The sequence below is a fragment of the Netta rufina genome, assembly GCF_964035555.1.
Source record: "Netta rufina genome assembly, chromosome: 1".
NCBI lineage: Eukaryota > Metazoa > Chordata > Aves > Anseriformes > Anatidae > Netta > Netta rufina.
Genome location: NC_140123.1, coordinates 191,090,315 through 191,113,623, shown reverse-complemented (window position 1 = coordinate 191,113,623; position 23,309 = coordinate 191,090,315). Strand labels below are relative to the sequence as shown.

The window sequence follows — 23,309 nt, the reverse complement described above, 5'->3', positions numbered from 1 at the left end:
AGGGATATTGCCTTGAAGAGGAATGCAGTTGAAATAATCCTGGCTTATAGGAATGACTGTGAAACAAACAAACAAACAAATATCTGTTAAGGTAGATTAGTTTATAAGTTGCTCTGTTTTATCTAAGAGAGAAAGCTGCAAGACTAAGTATACAGAAAGGACATTTCTGTACAAAGTTTCTAGATTGACTTACTAGAGTAGGGTGTGAGCTAACATGCTACTTTAGACATTTGTAAATCATGAAAATTTCAGGAGCTGAATCCTCTTTCAATCCAAAAGTGTTGTCATCTTTTCTGTCCCAGATTAGTAGAAGATGAGTGGAAATGTTTCCCCACCATCATGTTAAAACTTGCCCTCATCCAGGTTTTCAGATACGAACACCCACATGCTGTTTGGATCCTAAAGGCTTTGGGCATTCATTTTTAACTGAGCTTTACTGAATCATTGATGGCCAAAATGGAAATTTAAAATTGCTTTTATGACAGCTATTTTCATCCAACCAGTGCAGCATCTAACGTAATGACATACATATTTGATGTTCTGAGGAGACCTCATTGAGCTATAGCTGGGAAGCAAGGGCTGCCATAGCGGTGTATCTTAGAGGCTTAACCAGGTATATTGTATCCTTGGAGAATAATTAGAAGTAATAAAACTCTACAGGAGGAATATTCTGTATTATACAGCTTTTATCAATAAAAGATTCTTTATGCTGAAACTGCATTTGCAAGCATCTGCAAAGAGGAAATAAAAAAATTAATGTCACTGAGGACTTTTTAGACTAAATGCCATGGTGACGATACAGACCCTTGGCAGTGTTAGTTACTCCATTAGCTCAGTTACAGATTTCCACACAGTAAGTGATTCTCAAACCTTCACCAGCTCCCCCCTGCTAACAGACCAGCTGTTTCTCTCTGAAGCCACAGGAGGCAATTCGTGTTTTCTTCCAACATGCCATTTAAAAATCGGATGCTGTCAAGCCTAGTCAAAAGCTACAACCAGGCTTAGTTTGTTCCCTTATGTCTATCAGTTCTGGTAGAACCCTTATTGAAAGAGTCTGGCTTTTACCTTGCTCTCCCAAATACACAAACAAAATACCTGCTGTGTGGTGAAGGTCTATCTGTGGTGTCTCTCTACCAGCTAGATGGTGGCGTTAGTGATGTCTCCAGCTCTGAGTCCACAACGCACGTTGCTGTGCTTGGACGTCCTCTCTGAGCCCTCCCTGGGTCAGGACATTCAGCACCTCAGCCTGCCAAGCAGATGGCAATGTTTTAGCATCTTTTGCACACTGTCTCATGACCTTGCAACCTCACTGAAGTGGTGGTGTCACGAGCTTCTCATTAAGCTGCTTGAGGAGTGTGCAGCTGGAAAAGCAGGGGCACAACCTCAGTAAATGAATTTCCTGATTAGAAATAACTTAACTTTTGAAAAATCCAGAGAATTAGAAATATTTTAAAATAATGACAAAAAAAGCCTTGGACCTTTGCCTCAAGTAGTTTGTCCTTTCCACTTCCCAGGGCCTTCCTGCCTCTCACTGTGGGAAATTTGCTAGCATGTTACTATCCTGTGTTCTTTAAGGGTATTAGATGTAGCAGTGTCTCCTTCTGCACGTCTTTTGATTTCTCTTGACATAGTTTGTGTTGCCTTTCAGAGTAGTATCCCCTACTGGGTACACCTTCTTTCATCATACATTAATGTAGGAAACTAGAGTTCCTCCTTCAAATTGCACTTTCTGTATAAAAAAAACACTGATCTGAGGGAATGACCAAATATGATAAATCATGAACCTTCTACTTTCGGAAGGCCATGTTTTAATAAAATATGAGGTTTGTAATAAAAAGGAGAGTTCATAATATTGTACCTTTTTCCATCGCAGAATTCTCATTGTTAGAGCAGTTAAGTTTCCCCAAGCAATGATTTTATCTGTTAGTCTCCCACAGTGGTGTTCTGTGATAGCAGCCAAATCACATGAATCAGACTTTTCTTTTTTAAGCATCTCACCAAGTCAGCAGTAGCACTGTACATTCCTTGTCAATGCTGAGGTCAATACTGCTGCGTGCTTATATTGAAGAAATGAGGTGCAATGCTGTATCAGCTGAATACAAAACAAAGCAACAACAAAAGCATGCAAAATGAATAGAAATGTTTACCTTAATTCCAGCATTTCAATTTTGCATCTGTATAACAACTGTAAGGTCCCTTTGCTTTACAAGTGTGCTGAGGAAATAAATTAATTGTGAAGCAATAGTGATAAGGGAGATTAAAAGTCACTAAAGAAGTGAACAGTATTGTCATCAGGGCAGGGAGTTGGTAGCGTGTAGTAAATGCAACAGGCTGCTCTGAGGATAAAAGGAAATATTGAGTGTTGCCCATCCCTTGCCTGTTCTTTGAAGCAGATTCTGCTCTTGGGTATGGGGGATAGGAGAGATGGGTGGGTTTCAGACTATATCTGATCATGTTATCAATGATGGGCATATGAGTTGATAGGTTGGGGTTGAACTCAGGAACTTGATTTTTGAGTACTTCTTATACTCACTGCTTTTCTAGCCCTTCTTAATTATTATTTTTACTTTGATATCTGTATAGGTCAAACAGTTGCCAGTACGGTGATTTTATCTTTTCACAAAATGAAGAATTACATAATTGAATAATTCCTTATGCCATTGTACCTAAACAGAGTGTGGCTTTACCATAAAATTCAGCACAGTTAGAATGCCTTGGGTCTTCTGTGGTTTGTGTGCATGAAATTGTTGTCTTGTAAATTGCCAGTTTCTGTAGCATAGTACTGTGGAGATTCTGTGCTTCTCTAAACTAAAATCTAACTCATATAGTGCCACTAAGTTTGGGAAAATTCCCTAAAGGTGAGGTATTTTTGTTTCATATTGCATCTTAAGTGCACTTTAGTGGCATTTTAAGATTTTTAGAAAAATGTACAGAGATAACAACATAGCATTCATATATTACTGTGAAAAAGAAGTTTTTTGGTTTTCAAGATTTCCTAGGTGTAGGTGCATGCCTTCTGCTTTTTATATGTGTGTTGAGAATCTTTGGTTGCCAAACAGTTAATGTTTTTGTGTGCTTTTGAGCACTGTTTGTAAAATTACCTTCTTGCTGTTCAGACTAATACTGTACGTCCCTTCTAACAGCATTCAACTACTCATGAAAACACCCCAAGTTTCTTTCACAATTTTCATATGAATACTTGTTTAGATTTCATCAGCACCATAGGAAACAGCTGTTTGTATTGTTTTAAAGTCTAAACTAGATTGTCCTGAGTTAAACCCTAAGGTACCTCAGCATATCCATTCTAAATAATCATTATTTCACTGCAGTTATTTTTCGTTTTTCAGATGTAACTCTAAGCTTAGAAGACTTATAAAAACAATTAGTTAACCATCTTAGATAAAGCTTCAGTTTTCTTGGTGTGTTTTAAAATTTGGACTGTTTAATCGTGCATCTAAATTTGTCTTGAAGAACTTCAATTTCAGATGCTTTTTTAAATTTTGAGCATCCTTATACCAAATGAAAGATTTTGTGGCTACTGTTTGTTACACAAAATACAGCAATCTAAGATCTTGTCAAAAGCCAGGTGTCAAACTGTTGATATTTCATCTAAATGTGCATGAGTTAAATCTGTTCAGTAATTTTCAAAGAGCTTTAATCTTTGCTAATTTGGTCAGTAAGTTCATTGTAGTGCACACCGAGAGGCAGAAATTTGAAGGAAGATGTAAAAGACTTAGTCTGAGTAAAAAGGCAATTTTCAGATCCATCCAAACTGTTCTGCCTGATCAGAGTCTTACTAGCTAAGAGATTATCTCCAGAATGGTAGTATTTTGTCCTGAAAGAAGTTATGGAACAGAATTGCATTGAATGGGATTGCCACTCACGAAGTACATCAGTGAATGATTTTTTTGACAACAATAGTATGCTAACAAATGCATGATAATGGCTTTAACTCAGCAACTGCTCAAAATTCTTGCTGCCAGATTTTAATTTTATCTTGCAAAATGTTCCTTGATGCACTCACTCAAACAATTGACTATATTCACATGAATGAAATCTCCTGCCAAAAAATATGCTATCCTCTCCAAAGATTTTATATATAGCATGATTTCAAGCACATTCTAACCAAAGACATGGTTTTGGTGTTAAGAGCAGGTTAGTAAAACCCTACATGCTTTGTCAGAGTCATCCATGACTAAAGCTAAACTATGTCCAAGGAAAAAGCAGTGTTAATGTTGAGAATGAATTAATAATGTACATGGATCATAATAACCTTACTGTTGATTTAGAATTTTTCCTAAATGATGAACAAAAGAAAACATAGGAAGGATGAAGTAAATAAACTTTTTTCAATATGCTAATACAATAGTGTTGTGTAGCATGTTGTTGGAATCCTATAGAAGGGTTTTCAATGTGTTTTTTTTTCTGTATTAGAAAGTCAGTGTCCTATGCTTTGTCCTCAACTGATATAATTTCTTGTTTATTTTTCCATATAACAGTTAAGCTATTGATAAAGTTTGTATTTGCTTATTTTACAGAACCCAAATCAATTTCACAGTAGCTATTGACTTCACAGCCTCAAATGGTAAGAATAAAAATAAATTTATTCTTTATTAATGTGCTGTGTTCAGTTTTAAAGCACGTTTTTTGAGATATGTGTGTGTACCTGTACCAGTGTTGTGCTTAACTGCTTTGTATTACTAAGTATTTGTATACTTGTAACATCTGGAATCAGCTGAGCAGTTACAGACTAGAAACCAATTCCTGTCCAGAAAAGCAGGACAAACAGAACAGCTAGATTTATTTATTTATCTATTAAATCTATGTGCAAAATTAAATTAGTAGGAACAGTTTGCAAATATTCCTGTACTTTCTGATTTTTTTGTTTATGTATTTATTATTGCTGGGAGAAAGTTGGCTAAATTAGAGACCCCCTTGAGAGGGACAAAACAAAGGAGTTTCAGGTAGAGTAAGGCTAAGTGTGGTGAAACTAAAATAAATTTTGATTCTACTCCAGAACTACTTTCCAAATCTCATCATACTTTTGTATATTTCATCTTAAAAGTACATGTTGTATGTTATAACAGTGATACAAATTTACAAGTTTAATGACAATTGCTTGCTGCCCTTCCAGTAGTGGAAAAGGTTATAGCTACTACTATTAACCTATTAAAATTTTATTCAGAACATTGCATTTTTACCTGACTTAACCACAGTTATGTGTATAGGATTTATTTTTTTTCCTTTTCATGATTTTTTCAATTTCTGCTTTCTTAGATTTCTATCATTTTTAGGAGAGAAAATCTGGGAGTGATTCAGTTGTAAAGTAAACCTGACTCTTGCTTCAACAGGTAATCCTTCACAGCCTACTTCACTGCACTATATGAATCCCTATCAGCTGAATGCTTACGGCATGGCACTGAAAGCAGTAGGTGAAATAATTCAGGACTATGATAGTGATAAAATGTTCCCAGCTCTAGGTTTTGGAGCTAGGCTGCCTCCAGATGGAAGAGTATCACATGAATTTGCATTGGTAAGCTAATAAATATATATAAATATTTTTTGAATTTCTGTACTGCAACCAAATTTGCGGAATTAAGGTTTTAGTGTTAAGTAATTACTGGGCAAGTAAAGAACAGAATATGCTAATTCTTATGTCTAAAAGACTACTTCAAAATGTTCATGCTAGTGACGTTACTGACAGAAGTCCAGAGTCAAGATGTCCCTGTAGGCCAAAAATAGTAATAAACCTCATCTGTAGCAGCATGAGAAATAAATATTTGTAAGATTTCAGCTTGAAGCTAATCTATCTTAACATGCAAGTGAACCATGATCCAAGATCATCTTTTATTGTTGTTGTTGTTCTCTCTCATTTTCTGGGATCTCTTTATATTTTACAGGCTGCTAGTTTAGAGATTCCTAGAGTGGAGTGTAGGATGAGGTTACAGGAACAAATCAGATTTTGTATATGGGCCAGTTAAATTACAAAGCTAAAATCTAACTGGATTTGCTAGAAAGGTTAACGCGTTGAAACTGGTGTTTGAGATTAGTGTGGATATTTATCTATTTGCTTATTTTGAGCTTTTTGTTCTTACCTGAGTAGGATAGAGTTCTCAGCAAATGTAGGTGTATCAGGTGAGTTTCAATTAAATAGCAACAAAGACAATGGCAGAATAGACTGGTGATTGTAGATGTGTAAATCATCTGTTAGTGTGTGCTAGAAACCAATGCCACATTTCAAGGAGAAGTTTTCCATATGGATGGCAAATTAAAGCAGATGTAATTGCAGATATTATTTTGAATTACAGACTTCCCTTGGGATTCTTTTAGCAAGTTCAAAAACATGGAAACAGATAGTAATTAAGACTATTAAAACAGCAGAATTATTCCTGGCTACTTTCAGATTTTAAAAGTTTATTCTAAAAATAATTCAATTAATACATAAAGTATTGTGGGTGCTTTTACAGGAGGAATAAACAGTCTTTCTTCCTTCTTGCAGACCTAAACATGCATAGTTGTCTCCCATTTAATTCTTAGCAGTGATTTCAGCAATCTTTTTTAACATTCCACATCAATTCCACGAAAAATCCCCTTCGCTTTTCTAGATTCTAAGGGAGATGCAGTGTACTTCAGAATAAGATACTAGCACATTAAGTCAATGAGGTGTTGGCATAAGGAAGAGAGTAAGGTGATTTGGAAGGTTTGAAGCCTTACATGGTTATCTATCTAGCCTGACACAGATCATTAATCTGCAATTTAGCTTTTATATTTGTAATATCATCTGAAAATAGGTATCCTCATAGAGTCATCATAGAACTAGGCAGTAAAATGCCTACGCAAAGAATTTACAGTCTTATGTGCAAGTTCCAAATAATTCTATGGGTTTCCAGAGAGTAAGTTCATTTCTTCATCTGTTTATATTAGATCTAAAATGAGTTTTCCAATGTAGAACAGTATACCAAAACAACGAAGAGGTTATAGCTTACCTTATACTCACATACTGTATGAAGATCAGCATTTGGCTCCCATTTCTTTTTCTTCATGCTTTTAAAATAAGAAATTATTGAGACATAACTGTGCTTCTAAATATGATTCCAGTTTTACATTTGTCCCATAATTCATACCTTAAATGTGCACAGAGAAATGCTTGTTACTGTTCCATATAAAGACTGTTTAATTACCCTTAAGATGGTATTTATGTCTGGGAACCTGTGCCAGTGATTCAGACTGCATATAACATGAGGCTGCTAAAACCTCCTTCTACAGGCAATTAATATTCAGAACCAGTCATAACTCATACATTGGACATTGCTAGCAAACTCTTTGAAGAGATCCTTAAATTCTTAGGTCTTTGCCATTGAAAAATGGACACTGGATAATTTTTCACTAAGCTGCATCGTTTTTCCTTCATGGTTATTTTTAGTGATTATTTGTCTCTTACTTTCATTAGAATGGAAACCCTCAAAATCCGTACTGCCATGGCATTGATGGAGTAATGGAGGCATATTATAGGAGTCTAAAATCTGTCCAGCTTTATGGACCTACAAACTTTGCCCCTGTAATTAATCATGTAGCAAGGTAAGCATAAGAAGTGCTTTACAGAAACTTTGTATTGTTTGTATAGTTATTGCATGTAGAAAACTAACAACAGTTATATGATGCCAAAATTTGAAAAAGGTATTTATGATGTTTTTTTCTTCTTCTGACTTGATTAACTTATATGTTTAAGTAGATCTGAAGACCTTGTGATAGTATTACACAGACTTTGAGAGCTGATTAAAAGTAAATAGAAGTGATCCAGTTGATCTACCCTGTGTTAAAATCCTAGGAGAATTAATAACAAAAAAATTATTCATGGGATCACTCTGCTATATTCCCTTTTTGTCATCTGAAGCACAGTAATCAGAATTTCTGATTCACGGATAAGACATAAATCTATCAAAAAATTCTTAAAGCGTAATTTTTAGAGATATGCAGTTCCTTTAATCTCAGTGTCGAATACATTTTGCAGGACTCTGGCTATGATTCTCAGCTAGTAAGGGTACTGTTAAAGCAGTTGTACAGTCTCTGTTGGGGAGCCACAATGCTGTGTTATGCAACACCTCCTCTAACTTCTTGAAGTATAACCTTTCCTGTGTTTTTAGAAGTTTCTCAAGGAGGATAATGTTGCCTTATCTTAGCAGACAAGATCTTGTCTTACAGTATTCCTCCATGTGTTGGTATAGGAAAAGAGGTACAGATCAGATAATTTAACTGAGTAACTACCTGAACAAATGTTATTTTATTCATAGATACATAGAAAGAACTAATATTCATAAAACAAAGCATCAGGGATATGTAAATAATTGCATGGTTAATGTTTTACTATGAGCTTGCAGTTATTGTAGCAAAAAATATTTACCTGTTCTATTTATTTGCTTATCTGTTTTATTTATCTGTTCTTGTTACTGCTTTTGCTGTTGTTCTACTGCCCAGTAGTAATAATTTGCAAATTCTATGGTACAGATAATTGGCTGTGCACTCCAGCAGGGCTAGAGAGCTGAGTTCAGTTATTTATCATTAGGATTAATTTCTATATCTTTGCATCACACTATTTAAATCATATACATGTATATTCCATTGCTTTCCCTTAGCAACTACCTATCTCCTTTTAGTCTTCAATTTGACATGATCTCTGCAGAAGCAGTCCTCAGACTGTAGTCTTCTGTCAGGAAACCTGCCAGCTCCTATGATAGATGAATTCCATGTATGTGTCATTGCCTTGTTAACTGGAAATGAAACCCATTGACTTTCATCTTCTTTCAAACTGATTGTACCAACTGAGCTGGCTGGTTCTGATTTTGGCAATTAACATGAAGCCTCCTGTTCATTACAAAGAAAAAAAAAAAATTGAAATCCTTGACCTAGTACCATCAAAACATTGGTATAAATTGAGTTCTTCTCACCACTTGTTTCTTCTGAATACTTGTCAACTTTTCCATAATTGCAGAAGCCTGTCACCGTCATTTGTAGTTCTTCCAGTGAACTTCCATCTAACTATCAACTCATTGCAAACTTTGGGAACTCATTCTCATAATGAGTCGCTCTATATTAGAAGTGGAAAAGCTAGATGTCTTCATTTCTACTGCAAGACCATCATTAATACAATCCATGGACTAGACTCAGTAACAGCATTTCCCTCAAAGTTCAGCTTCTCAGCTATTCTGTTGACTCTTATGGACATATAGACATGGCGGTAGAAATTATGATAGTTACTCCTCTCCTCTAGCCTGCTGTTTCTTTTTTAACCTAACTTCAGTCTCAAAGAAATTTCTTCTTCCCACATCCCTCCTACTTAAAAATACATCTCTGATGAAATCTCTGGGAACTATGTCAGATATTACTGTGCTCTCAGATCTATTGTGATCTCAGAACTCTTCCAGAGGTCTTCAAGCAGGTAATGAGTTTGTTATACTTCCCTCACTAGGATAATGCCTAGCTAAAAAATTATCCAAACTACACCAGGTTCTCTCTACTGTCTTATATCATCTCTCCTCTTTGTATACGATCTTCCAAAAGGCTGCAGACTGTGCTCTTTTCCATGGATATTTTGAAGTAATCAAATTTCTGTTCCATTTTTTATAGTGTAGACATGTAGACTTAAGTGCTTTTAAGGGGTATTGCATTTTTATTTTACTCTCTCACCTGATCATCCCTTGTCTCTGAAGTCATTAATGAAAAGATTATGAGTATTGTGGAAAAATGAGATGAAAGAAGTCTTGATGTTGTAGGGAAAATGTATTCCATGGTACATCTTGTTAATCTATACATTTGATTCCAGTCCCTACTGCCAACATACAAACAGAAGCTGTTTGACAGGTTGTTGACCATGTGACTTTTATACCCATCTATATCCTGGGAAGGAGAAGGAGGAGCGTGATGGCTTTCTGAGAGTTGTAGATTCCAATTCATACCCAATCCTTCAAAGTCTTGCAAGTGTTATGGTTACAGCCTCTTGTTTACTGGCAGCACTCACTTGCAAATTTACATCAGAGTTAGAATATTCGAAGTAACACCACGAACATCATTAGAACACACCCTGTCCAGTAAGACAGTGAATAAGACAGTGAATTCTGAAATAAGACAGTGAATTCTGACAGTCTTATTGTATACCTGGGCATTTGTATCATCCCCAAGTACATAACTCCGTATGGAGAATTCTTTTTTCCCCCTGCTCTCCACACTACTCATGGCCATTTTTCTTACAGAGTTCCACTACCTGACTCCTTGACAGCACCAAGAGCCTTCATGAATGCTGCTGTCGAGTGAAGCAGCAAGTGGAACATGATGCTCCATGCAAAACCAATTATACAGGACACTTTGACCCTTGGGAGTTGAAAGCAAACAAATTCAAGTCTTGGTTTCTGATATGCAGGTCACAGAGTTCAGTGAAGCTGCTGCAGACTCGCTATCTTTCAGAACTTTCCAAATCTTCAAAAGCTGTTCATTTTCAAAGAGTAGTTGCTTCTTGGTTCCTTTGGCTGATGCAGGACTGGGATGGCACTGTATGTTTTTTGTCTTATATACAGTACAGGGAGAGGCTTGAGTCTAGAGGGCCTATTTATGGGTGGTATAAAGGGGTGTAAATACCTTAGCCAACGTTTCAGGGTGCATGTTCAGCCATATTACAAATCTATACATGAACTATAAATCTGAAAATGAGGTCAATGGTGTGTAACTTCTTTTTGTAAGACAGAAAAATAATGGTGTTTATGTAGTGTGCTAACTCCTGATAAATTTTATTTGTGCTATAAAAACAACCATTCAATAGTAATATATTCTCTGCATACCAAATGATGTTTCCCAAAGGTAATAGCTATTAAATAACTTTCTAAAGACCCATGATTCTATAAATTGCATTGTGTCCATGCTTTTTTTGGTGGTGATACAGGCCCCATTTTTAACTGATTCAACACGTGCAGATTATCAGTATCAATATTGTATTAGTTACAGTTATTTTATTATATACTTTAAAATGTTCTCAGTTGAAAGTAGAATGCCCATCTTAACTATGAATGTCTTCACTTTTGGAGATCCATCACAATTAATTATTTTTGTTAGTCCTTAGTAGTCAAATTAAAAAATACATCTTTTCCTCATATTAGCTCCTTTTGTGTAAAGGGATTTCTTTTACTATCATAATGCTCTTTTTTTTTTTTTTTTTTTTCCTTTAGATACGCTTCTTCAGTAAAAGATGGCTCCCAGTACTTTGTCCTTCTCATTATTACAGACGGAGTTATTTCAGATATGGCTCAGACGAAAGAATCCATAGTGAATGTAAGTTTTGCAAAAAGTATTGAAAATTAAAATAATTCTCGGTTTAAATATTTTAGGCAATAAACTAAGCCTGTTATTATTTTAGACATTAAATTAGTTCTGTAAATTAACCATTCTTTCCAAACAGAAAAAAAAAATATGCACAAAGATTAAAGGAAACCAGAAGTTGTGTCTCAGCTTAATTAGTGTTTTGTGAGAAATGATACTCTTCTATCTAACGCTGTATATTCATACAACTTTTATAATCTGTGTCTTGATCCCTCCTCCCTCATGCACATCCCACCATGCAGCATTTCATAGTGAACCTCTGTTTATTTTTCAAATAATTGCATACAGCTTTGATTTTTCTTTTTTTTTTTCCCACCTTCCAAAAACCGCCCCAAACTTTCTGGTCCCAAAGGTCAGGTATAACTGTCAGCTGATAGCCTTTTAGATAGTTCCCATGAATTTTAAAAATTCTTAATTGTTTCTCAGTTTCTTCATTATTTTCAATATTTTTCTCTTCAAAACTGCTATGCGTATAAGTAATATTCTGCATTACAAACACATTCTGTTCTTCTTTCGCCCTTGGGAAATGTCAGATGAAATTACACACACAACCAGCTTCCATCTAGAGCTTGAAAAGATCCATACCAATAATTTTAAACACACCACAGTGGATCTAGTTACTAGGAAAGTGATGGGTGAAAAGCCTACATTAAAATAATTAAGCATCACGTCAAAATGAATGGCACAGAATTAAGTGACATATTTTTGAAGGCCCGCTTTCACTACTTCCTACAGTAGTACCATTCCACTTGTAGGGTGCACAACAAAATATTACTGAAATGTTCCCTCTCTCACTGGAAAGCAAGATGCCCTCAAGCTCTACCCGGCAGCGTATGGACAGAGTTTGTATGTTGATAAGGACTCTCTCAAACCATATGATAAATTTTTACCTCTTCCAGTTCAAAATAGGATAAAGCCACTCTTACTTTTATAGGAGATAAACAAGCTTTTATCTTGGAAGTTCATTCTCTAGCCTACCCTGGAAGTTTGTTATCTAGCTTCCTTTACGTGGCAAAAAAGCTACATGGAGGAAAAAACATAAAATAAAAGCTTTAGATTTAACTGTCCCCTTCAATTCGAGGTCCATATAGAGGGTAAGTAAGAGACCAGCAAGTTTGATTGATTGTGAATTTGTAAGATTAAGTAATTTGTCACTAAGAAATACAGAAAAGCCTTGTTTCCATGAGTAGAAAATGCTACCGGAATAATAGGAACACTAGCTGTTACTCTGCAACTGTCTGGAAGTACAGATGTATTGTTAGCTTGGAATGAGCACAAATTCAGAAATATTACTTCTGATGAAGATTCATTAATTTTTCTGTGTAGTTCTTGCAGTGTGAGTATACCATGACTGAACTAATCAAATGCAATAGCATTTTCTTCAGTCGTAATAATATTTGAATTAATAAAAAGGGCAGTGATGTTAAATACAAGTTGATGTGTATAAGACTTGGGAAGAGTATATTTCATTTTTTCTCGCTAATTGTGCTTTATACATCCTCCTTTTTACAGCATATATGTCACACATGCTGTTTTATTAAATCGTTTAAAGGTTACTCTGTCATTCAGTAAATGCCAACACCAAGTTTATGTGCAAAAGTTGAACTTTTTGTCTTTTCACTGACCTTGCCACTTACTGTTTCAAATGTATTGTATCACATACTACTGTGTCTTCCTAAATAGGAACGTCCATGAAGAATGTTTTATTTACACTCAAATGCTGAGATTGTAGAAAACATCTGAAAAACAGAATGTGTTCCATGCTGTTTTAAGTAGAGACTTCATGTCTGAAAAATACTTTATACTTACTATCAGTGTCTTACACAGTTAATTGCAACTCAGGTACAGTTACACTCTCTTGATGGTCTTGAGTCACGGAATGGCTGAGGTTGGCAGGGACCTCTGGAGGCCATTTGGTGCAGCCCCTCTGCTCCAACAGGGACACCCAGAGCCAGTTGACCATGACAACGTCTGGTCTTTAACCAATATCTTTAGTATTTAAATTAACTAGGGATTATTATATCTTTTTACTTTGCTACAAGATTTGAGTTGGAAGATAGACTACGTAGGAATACTTCATTGTGAATTTGCAGATAGTGTATAGCACACACCGTACAATGTAGAGTGGTGAGCACATTAGTGATTTACAGAATGTCATACTTTCACTGTTTTAGTTAATGTGTATACACTAATTAACTGTAAACCTTCTGCTAGAAGAAAGTTGGTTTTATATGCAATGTTATGACAGATGAAGAATGGGAAGTGGGGATGGTGCATCTAAAAAGAGAATGTCTTTTAGATCATGCAGAAAAACACTTTTTATAATCCGGAAGAAAGCTATAACAGTATGTTCTAAAACCACCTGACTTCAAACTTCAGTGATGCTGAGTTTAATTTAGCAGAAAGCATACAGCTATGATTTTTGGCCAGTGTAGACTCCTGTTTAAAATGACTGTAGACATTTCACAGTTCAATGGAATATCTCAATAAGGAACATTTGTCAGCCCTGACATTTGTTAGGTGATTTTTTTAGTTGTTACCCTCCTCAAAAGAGCCAGTTTCAGATGATTTCTCTACTGGATATCTGGTGCTGCCATCAGGGCAGGAAAATCCAATATTTATGATGCTGTCTTTGTAATTTTAAAGGTTTTACAGAGAGTTCAGTCAGGGAAAGCCAGATATCATCTTTGCCTTTTTTCATTGAATAAAAAAGATAAAGTAAAATTAAAAATCTTAAATATAAAGCAGTTCAATATCTTGTTTACTTTGTGGCATGGATGATTAACTTGAATAAAATTTCATTCGTGGAAGAAATATCAGGTAGATATTGCTCAAATAGGTGATATATTCTTCTGAGAAAAGTTGGCATAAGATCTATGTAAAAAATACAGGGAATCGTGTAATTCCAAGCAGCTATGTAATATCGAGAAGCAACTGAGTACATTCAAATAAATGTCAGACTGTCACTAGGTACATATTTACTATTACTGTCAGTTTACAAAAGATTCTAAGAGAAATTTGTCTTCTTAGTTGTCATCTTAGTATTAAATCCTAGCATAGTTGTGTTTAATTATGATCCTATATGATTCAAAGACTTTATAAGGAAAAAATAAATCAAAATGATCATCTGCCTTTTTTGTCTTCATCCAAGATGCTTTGGATGCTTTGTACTTAGCACTTAAGCAGACAATTTGCACTCAGCATTTTAGGAGGTGAGGATGAGGAATTGCTCTTTCAAGCATTACTTCTGCACATTTTTTGTTCATATTGTCCTCGGATCTTACGTAATAGTGGCAGAGGTTATGCAATGTATTAAACCTCTTTTTTTTCTTCTTTTGAAGGCTTCAAAGCTTCCAATGTCAATAATTATAGTGGGGGTAGGACCAGCAGAGTTTGATGGTAAGTGTTTTAGTGGTTTTTTTTAGAATGTTTTATATTTGTTTACATATTAGTGATATGTGGCTTTTCAAACAAATATTGTTCTTTAAAAAAAAAACATAATATAGAACAAGCAGTAAGCACCGTTGGCATTTCCAGCTGGATTGATTGATAACTCAGTATGATTACAAGCTACCATGTCGACCTGTATAGCCCCTCAGGCTCTCTGTTAAAGTCACAGAACCATATGGGGGCTGAGCATCTACATTGCTCTAGAAGATGAGTGGCGAAGAAAAAAAGAGTAAAATAAGTATACTCAAGTAATTTTGAATTTTTTCAGCATGCATATTTCGTGTCAGCTGAATGAAAATTTGATCATTTGTTCTTATTGCAGCAATAAAATACTAAGGAAAGTAAATAACTTTGAAGAGGTGATCTGGGTTAAAGTGGGTTTCACTTTATAACAGAAGTGAACCTTACTGTCTACCAGCATTGGGAGAATATTACAGCAGGAAAGAAATCACCAAAATTATTTGCATATGCTTTCATATGGTGTTCCAGAACAGCACTCTCTATTGCAATGACTAAGCTGCTTCCATTATTTGGACTAATTTATTAAGTGGCATCTTGCACATCAACGCACAATGAAGTGTAGACATTCCTTTTATATCTGTTTCTCAAAGTTACACATCCTTCTTTCTTTTCCATTTTAGTACTCCTAGTTAGACAGTATGTCTTCTTTTGTACATGAAACTACTTAGTACTACCACAGGTATATAATGTAAGTAGTCCTCAATGACTATACATTTAAATTCCTATACAAATATTCCAGGAGTATGAGAACAAGAGGAAAAAATGATACAAGAAAAATAATTTATTGGGGTTGACTTTCTTATGCTTTTTGACAAGTGGTATATTAAAGTATCATATTCCTTTATGAGATTGTCCAAATGGACATTCATACTTCCGATGACTGTATGCCACAAGCAATGAGAAGAGACCATTTCTCTTCAAAAATGCATTAAGAGAGAAATTTGCAAGCTTTACTTTCCCCCAGATAATTCAAACTCTACACCTATGTTACTTATTTTTTCTTCACCCTTCCTTTGCCTTTTCCCCTTCACTCTTTGTCCAGTCCTTGAGTTTGCTCAAACTCCTCTTGACTGTAGGGTCATGTAGATTCTGCTTTCCTTTTACTTCTGGAGGCTGTCTTTACTGAGTTTTGGGGGTGTCATCCCTATAACTTTTGTTAAAGCAGGATTCTGTTTCTATTGCAGGATACAGTTTCCATCTTTGGACTGATGCCCCATGAGTGAAATTTACCTATTAGATGTGTGCCAGATCTGTAAATCCCTCAACACTCAAAAGGGCAGAGAAGCAGAGAAATTATTTGTCCCATATACATAAGTTGTTAGGTTTTTTGTTTGTTCTGTTTTTGTTTTTGTTTTTGTTTTTCTGGAAGAAAACAACAATCTCCATGTTTGATGTAGACACTGAAAAAATGTGTGTGTAGGAGTGTGTATATTCCAGGCATACTCTTACAGTTCAAAGACCAGTCAAGCTCTAGTTCTGCTGTAGAGAGACTGAGCTACTTCTCTCCAGATATCACTGCCCACTCTAGATCTCAAAGCCCCTGGGAGCTACCAGAGGGATAAAAGTCTGGAGCATAGATAAAAGTCTGAAGCTTTGATAGATGTCATTCACCTTTGGCACAGCTTTGTATAAGGATGTCTGGATGACTACAAAGACTCAGATCAGTGTTCTGTTTTGCCCAGTGATCAGACTGTGAAATGGCCACAGGCGTTTATCTAGAGAATGTTAGAAATGAAATAAGCAAAAAAGGTATTTCCCTGAATACAGTCTTCAATTCTGAATTTATTGAGCAGAATGTGGTTTATGTTTATTTTGGAAATTGTTAGTGGGTCTTCTCTTCAAATACCTGTCCAGTCTTCTGGTTTGAACATACACGCATTTATTGCATCAACAGCAATATCTAGCAATGTGCTCTACAGGCCTACTAACTAATTTTTGAAGAAATACATCCTTCTCTTTTCTTTGAACTTGGATCCTGATAGCTTTATTTATGCTTTCGAGATCTTGCATTGGAAGAAATAGGTTTTGAAATTTTGGGTTCAGTGAGCTCAGCCCAGTTTGTAAAGCCCTAAGAAGCTCTAGTGCTCCAGGGCTTAGATTTTCATACAGTGTACTGAAAGAAGGATTGTAGGATTGCTGATCCAAGGGCTGAGCAATTATTTTGTAATCCCAGATCCATCAATTGCAACACTGACTGTAGAGCAGGTATGCCTTCACACAGAAGTCTAGAATAGCTTCTGGGTATATTGATAATTTCAGAGTTTACCTGGACCTTGTTCAAAAAAATGCAAGAACTGGCTAGTAAATTTAAGAAAATTATTTTAAAAATTCCTAATTCATATGTAATAACAGTCATTACCAGTATGAATGTTATTGCCTTGTTGTGCTATATCCCATGTTACCTTCTGTTAACAATAATTTCTGAAGATGAGTTCTCCACCTGTGAAAGTATGAATATAGCCTTACCAAAAGGATATGCTTGCTGATTTGGGAGCTGGAAGGATATGGTGGACCTTATCATGGTGTGTTTTGTTCTGAAGATGAGAATAAAGGCAAAAAATAGGTATTGTTAGCATGAAAAAGTACAAAATAACTGCAATGCATGATGTATTTTATAGAGCAAATAATCTAAAGAGTTACCTTAAGATAGCTGTTGATGGTTTTGTTCCTCCAAAAGTGTAAATTGACCAAAGTTTTCCTCAGTAATGCTTTCTTTGGGTGGTTGAACTCTCACAGATAAATTAATTTCTTTCTTTTTTTTTAAGCTATGGAAGAACTGGATGGTGATGTAGTCAGGATTTCTTCAAGAGGAAAGTTTGCAGAAAGAGACATTGTGCAGGTGGGAGAGAAAAATTGCCCTAATCATTACATTTTACTAATCCTTTTTGTTTTGACTTCTTGTTCTATCTATATTCCCACCTTTCGTTTTACCTTCGCACTGACATACTTTGTCTTACAGATGTTTATAACAAGTTCAGAAACTCTGTGATACCTCTAAGCCTTTATATAACACAAAATATTGGATATGCATTGAATAGAAAATGATCCCTAACTGGTAGCACACTGAGATAAAGTCTTAGGGTTATACAGCCATGGGAGAAGAGTTAGGTGCCTCTGCATTCCAGGTACTGCAATCTCACTGTGATTCCATGAAGGAAAACTGCAACTTCTGCGGAAATCAACAGTACCTAGACTTCTAGAACTGGATTTAAGATGTATAGGGTATCTTCCCTTGCCTCTAACTGCCAGTACAGCAGACCATGAGTCTCCCAGTTCCTATGTCCTGTCTGCCATGTATGATCATGCATATGCCTCATGCCTCAAGGTATCACAGATGATAGCAGGCAACTTTGTTTAGGTGACTGAACAAAACCTTAAAAGTGCTGTTCTCACCTGCATTCCACCGGCTCCTCCACTTCTCTGCCAAAGCCGTCTGGTTCTGTTCCTGCTTGTTACCACCATTCAGTCAGCCCTGTGATTGTCATTCACACCTAAGCAGCCACTTGCAGGGCGGTATGGTAGCTCTGCATGCACATACCCACCATAATGCCCTTTCTGCCCAAGAACAGCAGATTTCTATAAGTCCACAGCTTGTCCAAACCATGTATTTCATCCATGCTCCTGGCACCCCTTTTTTGGCCTACTGATTACATACACTCCTGGAAAGACTTAATTTCATAATTGTTTTCTTGATCAAATCAGAAATTAGATACTCATTTTTATTTTCATGGGATACTAAAGGGGAACCAAACACCGAGAAGGATGTTTGATGGCTCAGCATACTAGTCCCTTCTTGCTAAAGGAAGTGTTTAAGAAGTTGACAGTTGAAAAGTAGCAAACTACTTAAAAATTAGATCAACCTGGTGACTGTAGAAAGAATTATATCTGCCTAAGGTATCTGGCCTAAGTCAGCTATAAACAAGCTGCCTTCAGAACTGGAAGTGCTTCAGGATTCCAGACTAATATTTCTGGAAAGCCCTGTGCCGTGTCAGAATTGTTAAAGCTAATTCACGTATCTCTGGCATGCATTGCACTGTGTACTTTAAATATGTGCAAGGTAATTATACATAATTTCTCCAAACAACAGAATCTCCTAAAGCTGCTGTTTTTACATTCAGTGAGCATAAACAAATAGACTTCTTCAAATGTTATACAAAAGATTAGTGAAAATGTTACGCATCAGAAATATTCTAATTTCAGCTGAAATAAAAAATAAAATTCAGTGAATACCTTTTTGTGTTTCCTTGAAATTCATTGCATATCAGAAATGGAATAAAATATTTATTTACTATGAATGTATTTCAATCAGAACTTTGCCTGAAGCCATACTGAATTAGCTGAAGGCAGTAATATTTTGTGTACTTTCTGTCTAAATAATACCAAATACATTATAGTCTAGCTACATAAATAAAAAGGGATAATGTCAAACCCTCTAAGTTTAGTGTGACCTTTATTTTGTAAATGGTAGGATAAAACTGACTTGCTTTTATGAAATAAACTACTCAAATATAAAAAGATAATCTTTTTTTTTTGTGTTTGTGTGTTTTAGGTTAGTTAAAATTAGGTAGTAAACCTGACTGTTAATTTTAATACATGTAGTCAGTATTACTGTGAAATAAGTAAATTAGGAATGGAGAAATATGCCTGCTATAAGTGACTCACTGTATTGATTATATATACTACTGACTGCAGTTCGTGGAAAGACATGATCTTTGTTTTTTCCTCCTTGCTAACAAACATAAGTATTGTATGGAGTCTGAATTATATGTCTACCAATTCTTCCTCAGTTTATTTAATTTCTGCTCCTTTGTTATCCTTTTTCTATTTATTTTTTTTTTTAGGGAAATATTTATTCATGGTAATGGTACCTATTGTTTCTCTTGAACATTTCATATATTAAAATTTTATATAAACTCTCAAGCTACAGGCAAAGCATTTTGCATTTGTTCAGTTTCCCTTAAATTTTTCTTACATCTCTCATTCTGTGAAAGATTTCTACTACCTCTGCTTGTTCTGTGTGGTAGCTCTAGGCCTTGCTGTCTTTGCCATCTGTCCTTGTGTATCTGTGCATATGTTTATCTGTCCATGGTTCCTCTAACTCTTCTAATACCTATATACCTCAAGGAGAGGGGAGGGAGAACTAATTCAGGCCATCTGTATTGTATAATTGCATTTCAACAACTTCACTGTTCAAATAGCCTCCATTTGCTTCAGAAATGTGGTCTGAGTTTTCATGGCTGTGCTTAAGGTGATCTCTTGAAATGGGACATGTTTGTTTTAAACCGGAGAGCATATGTTTTTTACATAAGACTGCATTAGAAAAGGAATAACCCTCTGAGAGGGAAATGAACACCAAGCTTATCCCTTCACAGCTGAATGTGCAAACTTACAGGCTACAGAGATATTTCCTTTTTTCGTTATTCTAACTAAATGCTTCTGGGGACAGTTAGAGGTATTCTTACCAGTAATGTGATGCAGTTTAAGAAGGAGCAAGCTGTTGAAACTGGGCAGTGCTGTGCTGGCTTTTGGAAACCGATGGTGCTTTTTTTTAATAATCTCAAGAAGTCACTTCCAGACTCAGCTATTCAGTGACTGAGTCATCATCTTCTAGAGAGCTGCTTGCTGGGGAAATACTCCAATCAGTTGCTGTTTATGCTTAATTTGGTCACAGGTTTCAGTGTAACTCAACATAGTTTAAGCACCGAGGACTGAAGCTCTTTATCTGGCAAGCTGAGATCCTCATCCAGGGAGTGAAGCAAAGAGTTAACTCCTACTTCAATTCTAAACATATTTTGGTAGGAGATTGATGCCTTGATAGGGACAATACTGAACAGATTCCAAAGCTTGAGAATAAGCATAGGAAAGATACTGCTAATGCTGTCTATGCCTCGAGTCAAACCCAACCTTCAAATTCCCAAATTTCACCTGAATGGAACATTTGATCCCTAAATTTTGTTGGATATCCCGGAGCTGGCTTAATTTTCTAGGTGAGCACCACTAAATGTAATAGTATCCCAGTCTTTTTATTCATCTTCCCTTGTTACCCTCTTCTTCGCTTTTGTGATTTTTGTGGTGGATTTTGAAAACAAGACAACATGCAAGTTGCACGCACTCATGTCATTCTGCATGTGCCATTGTTTCCATGTATCCCTATAGAATCTATAGAGATACTGCCTTTTAAGAACAATTTTTAATTTTCAACTATTTTGCTTTTGATGAACAAGCTATGTTTTTCATATCCTGCCTGCTTTAAGCATTTTTTTTAATATTGACTCCACTGATAATAAAGAAGTTCATTGCAAAACCGTAGCAGAATGGTAGCAATAAACTTCATCTAGTTTCATAAGTCCAGGGTGAGAAGTGCTTTCTGGAGCTGATGTAAAAATGATTTAATTAAGTTCTTTATTGCTGAAAGGTTACCTTGATTTTTTTTTTCAAGAGTTGCTTTATTTGTTTAATATATTAAGTACTCTTTTGTTGTGCTTTTTTTCTGTCTTTCCTGGAAGATTCTCAGAAATGCGGTGTAAGTTAAACTCTCACTGTAATTCAGTGGTCTTCTAAGTCTTGAAAGCTTTAATGCTTTTTAGAAAAATTAAATTTAATATAAAGTCTTGCTTGATGCACATCCAAAAGACAATTTTTTTTTGGGTTAGGATAATGGGGAAAAGGTTCTGCTCATTTTAGAGTTCAGCCAGGAGATGAGACATCTCTGGGTTTGGCTTCTCAATCAGTTCTAGTTTTATCCTGGAGAATTATATGAGAAAAGTTAACAATTGAGTCTTCTCTGTTTCATGAGGGAGAAAAAAGGTACTGTTAAGGTTTGAATTCTAGCATAGCCAACCATATTATAGCTTTTGAAAATAAATCATGATTTCGAAAAGTCACCCAACTGCAATCCTGAGATAGACCCCAAAATTTGAGCAAGAAGCAGAATTTCAAATAAACATTCCTATTGGCAGAACTGATTAAATAACTAAACCAACTACATCTCTGCATGCTGCCTGCTGTGAATAAAAATCAAGAAGCCTATACTGTTTCTTTTTTTCCTTACTTTTAAGATGCACAAGCAACTTGTTAATTACAGTGAATTTCAAGGAAAAGCTGGTGGGTAACTTTTTAGGTGTTGTAGATCTGGATATCCCATAGCACATTCTTTTTTGAAATCAAATCTTTTTAGCTTAGAGCCTTAATGCATTTGTTAGTGTCAGGTATAAAGTATTGAGTTGGTTCATAGCCCTACTGAGTATAATGAAAAATGATTAAGAATATAAAGTCATCCATTCTTGTTTTGTTCACTTCAGATGGCAAAAGTTCTGTGCACAAATTGCCAGAGCAGAGACAGTCTGTTAGGAGAGACCTATACGAACAGGACATGTAAGCTATTCTTAGCTTTGTGAAACAAAATTATTTATTGTATAAAAAGGGTTGAGAGATGAGCAGAATATGTCAATAAAGCATGTAACTGGGAATCTGAGCCAGCCATGGTTTAAGAATATGAAGAGCTTCATCCAAGTGAAAGCTTGATACTATTTCTATTAGAAAGTAGATGTTTTTAAATTGAGTTAGAATGTGTGTAGATAAGATACAAAATATGCATGTGTATATGCATATATAAAATGTGTAAGGTGGTATATTCACGTACCTTAACTCCTTACATCAAACTTTCTCATCTTTGTGTTGTAAGATGTCTTCTGTGTCTGCATAATGACCTGTGTGAATGTATCTTTTGTTTTGTAGTTTGTGCCATTCCGGGATTACATTGACAGAAGTGGAAACCATGTGCTAAGCATGGCAAGACTTGCTAAAGATGTTTTAGCTGAGATCCCAGACCAGTTTCTGTCCTACATGAGAGTCAGAGGAATAAAGCCATCACCTGCACCACCACCCTACACACCTCCTATTCATGTGTTACAGACTCAGATTTGAGTGCTCCAAAGTGCTTAGCATTTTTCAGAAGTTGAGAGTCTCTGGATGCAGCAGTAGCTTTTTGGAGCTAGAAAAATTCTCTTCACATACCAAAATTCTCCATAAGGTTGCATGAGCAACTGAAAAGCTTTTAAATGCTAAGATGAAAATGTGTATGTTCTCTCCGAGTCCTTTTTTTTTTTTTTAATTTCTTCTTTTGGACAAGAAACCCTGCTTTTTTGATCTATTTATTCGAGGGGAAAGCACAAGTCAGGATTTCAACTCAGAAGAAATGTCCTCTCTGAATACTGTGTGTACATAAATGTATAGGAATGCTATTCCTCTGTATCAATGTTTACATGTTACTATTTTTAAATTTCAGTACTTTTATAACTATTCTTAAAAATACAAGTTTGGAATATTGATTCACACGTCTTCTAGCTTGCAATAGTTTGTCACAAGACCACAAGAGAAGCAATATCTCTTTGAATGTTTGTCCAGACAAATACAAATGGAAGTTAAGAAAAGGACAAATGTATACGTGTTTTCCAATACCTGAATTGCTTCAA

At 35.6% G+C, this 23,309-nt stretch overlaps 1 protein-coding gene across 1 annotated transcript in view; it reads left to right on the top strand.

Annotated features, from left to right (window-relative positions):
- Nucleotides 1–23,096, top strand: part of CPNE8 (copine 8) — a gene marked incomplete at its 5' end in the record, with an annotated part of 102,895 nt that extends 79,799 nt beyond the window's left edge. The window contains 7 exons of the mRNA XM_084306146.1: nucleotides 4,539–4,585; nucleotides 5,352–5,533; nucleotides 7,451–7,578; nucleotides 11,214–11,316; nucleotides 14,706–14,763; nucleotides 17,601–17,674; nucleotides 22,573–23,096. Coding sequence (XP_084162272.1) covers nucleotides 4,539–4,585; nucleotides 5,352–5,533; nucleotides 7,451–7,578; nucleotides 11,214–11,316; nucleotides 14,706–14,763; nucleotides 17,601–17,674; nucleotides 22,573–22,761 — 781 coding nt within the window. The 3' untranslated portion in view covers nucleotides 22,762–23,096. The remainder of the gene's footprint in view (nucleotides 1–4,538; nucleotides 4,586–5,351; nucleotides 5,534–7,450; nucleotides 7,579–11,213; nucleotides 11,317–14,705; nucleotides 14,764–17,600; nucleotides 17,675–22,572) is intronic.
- Between the last annotated feature and the right edge of the window lie 213 nt (nucleotides 23,097–23,309).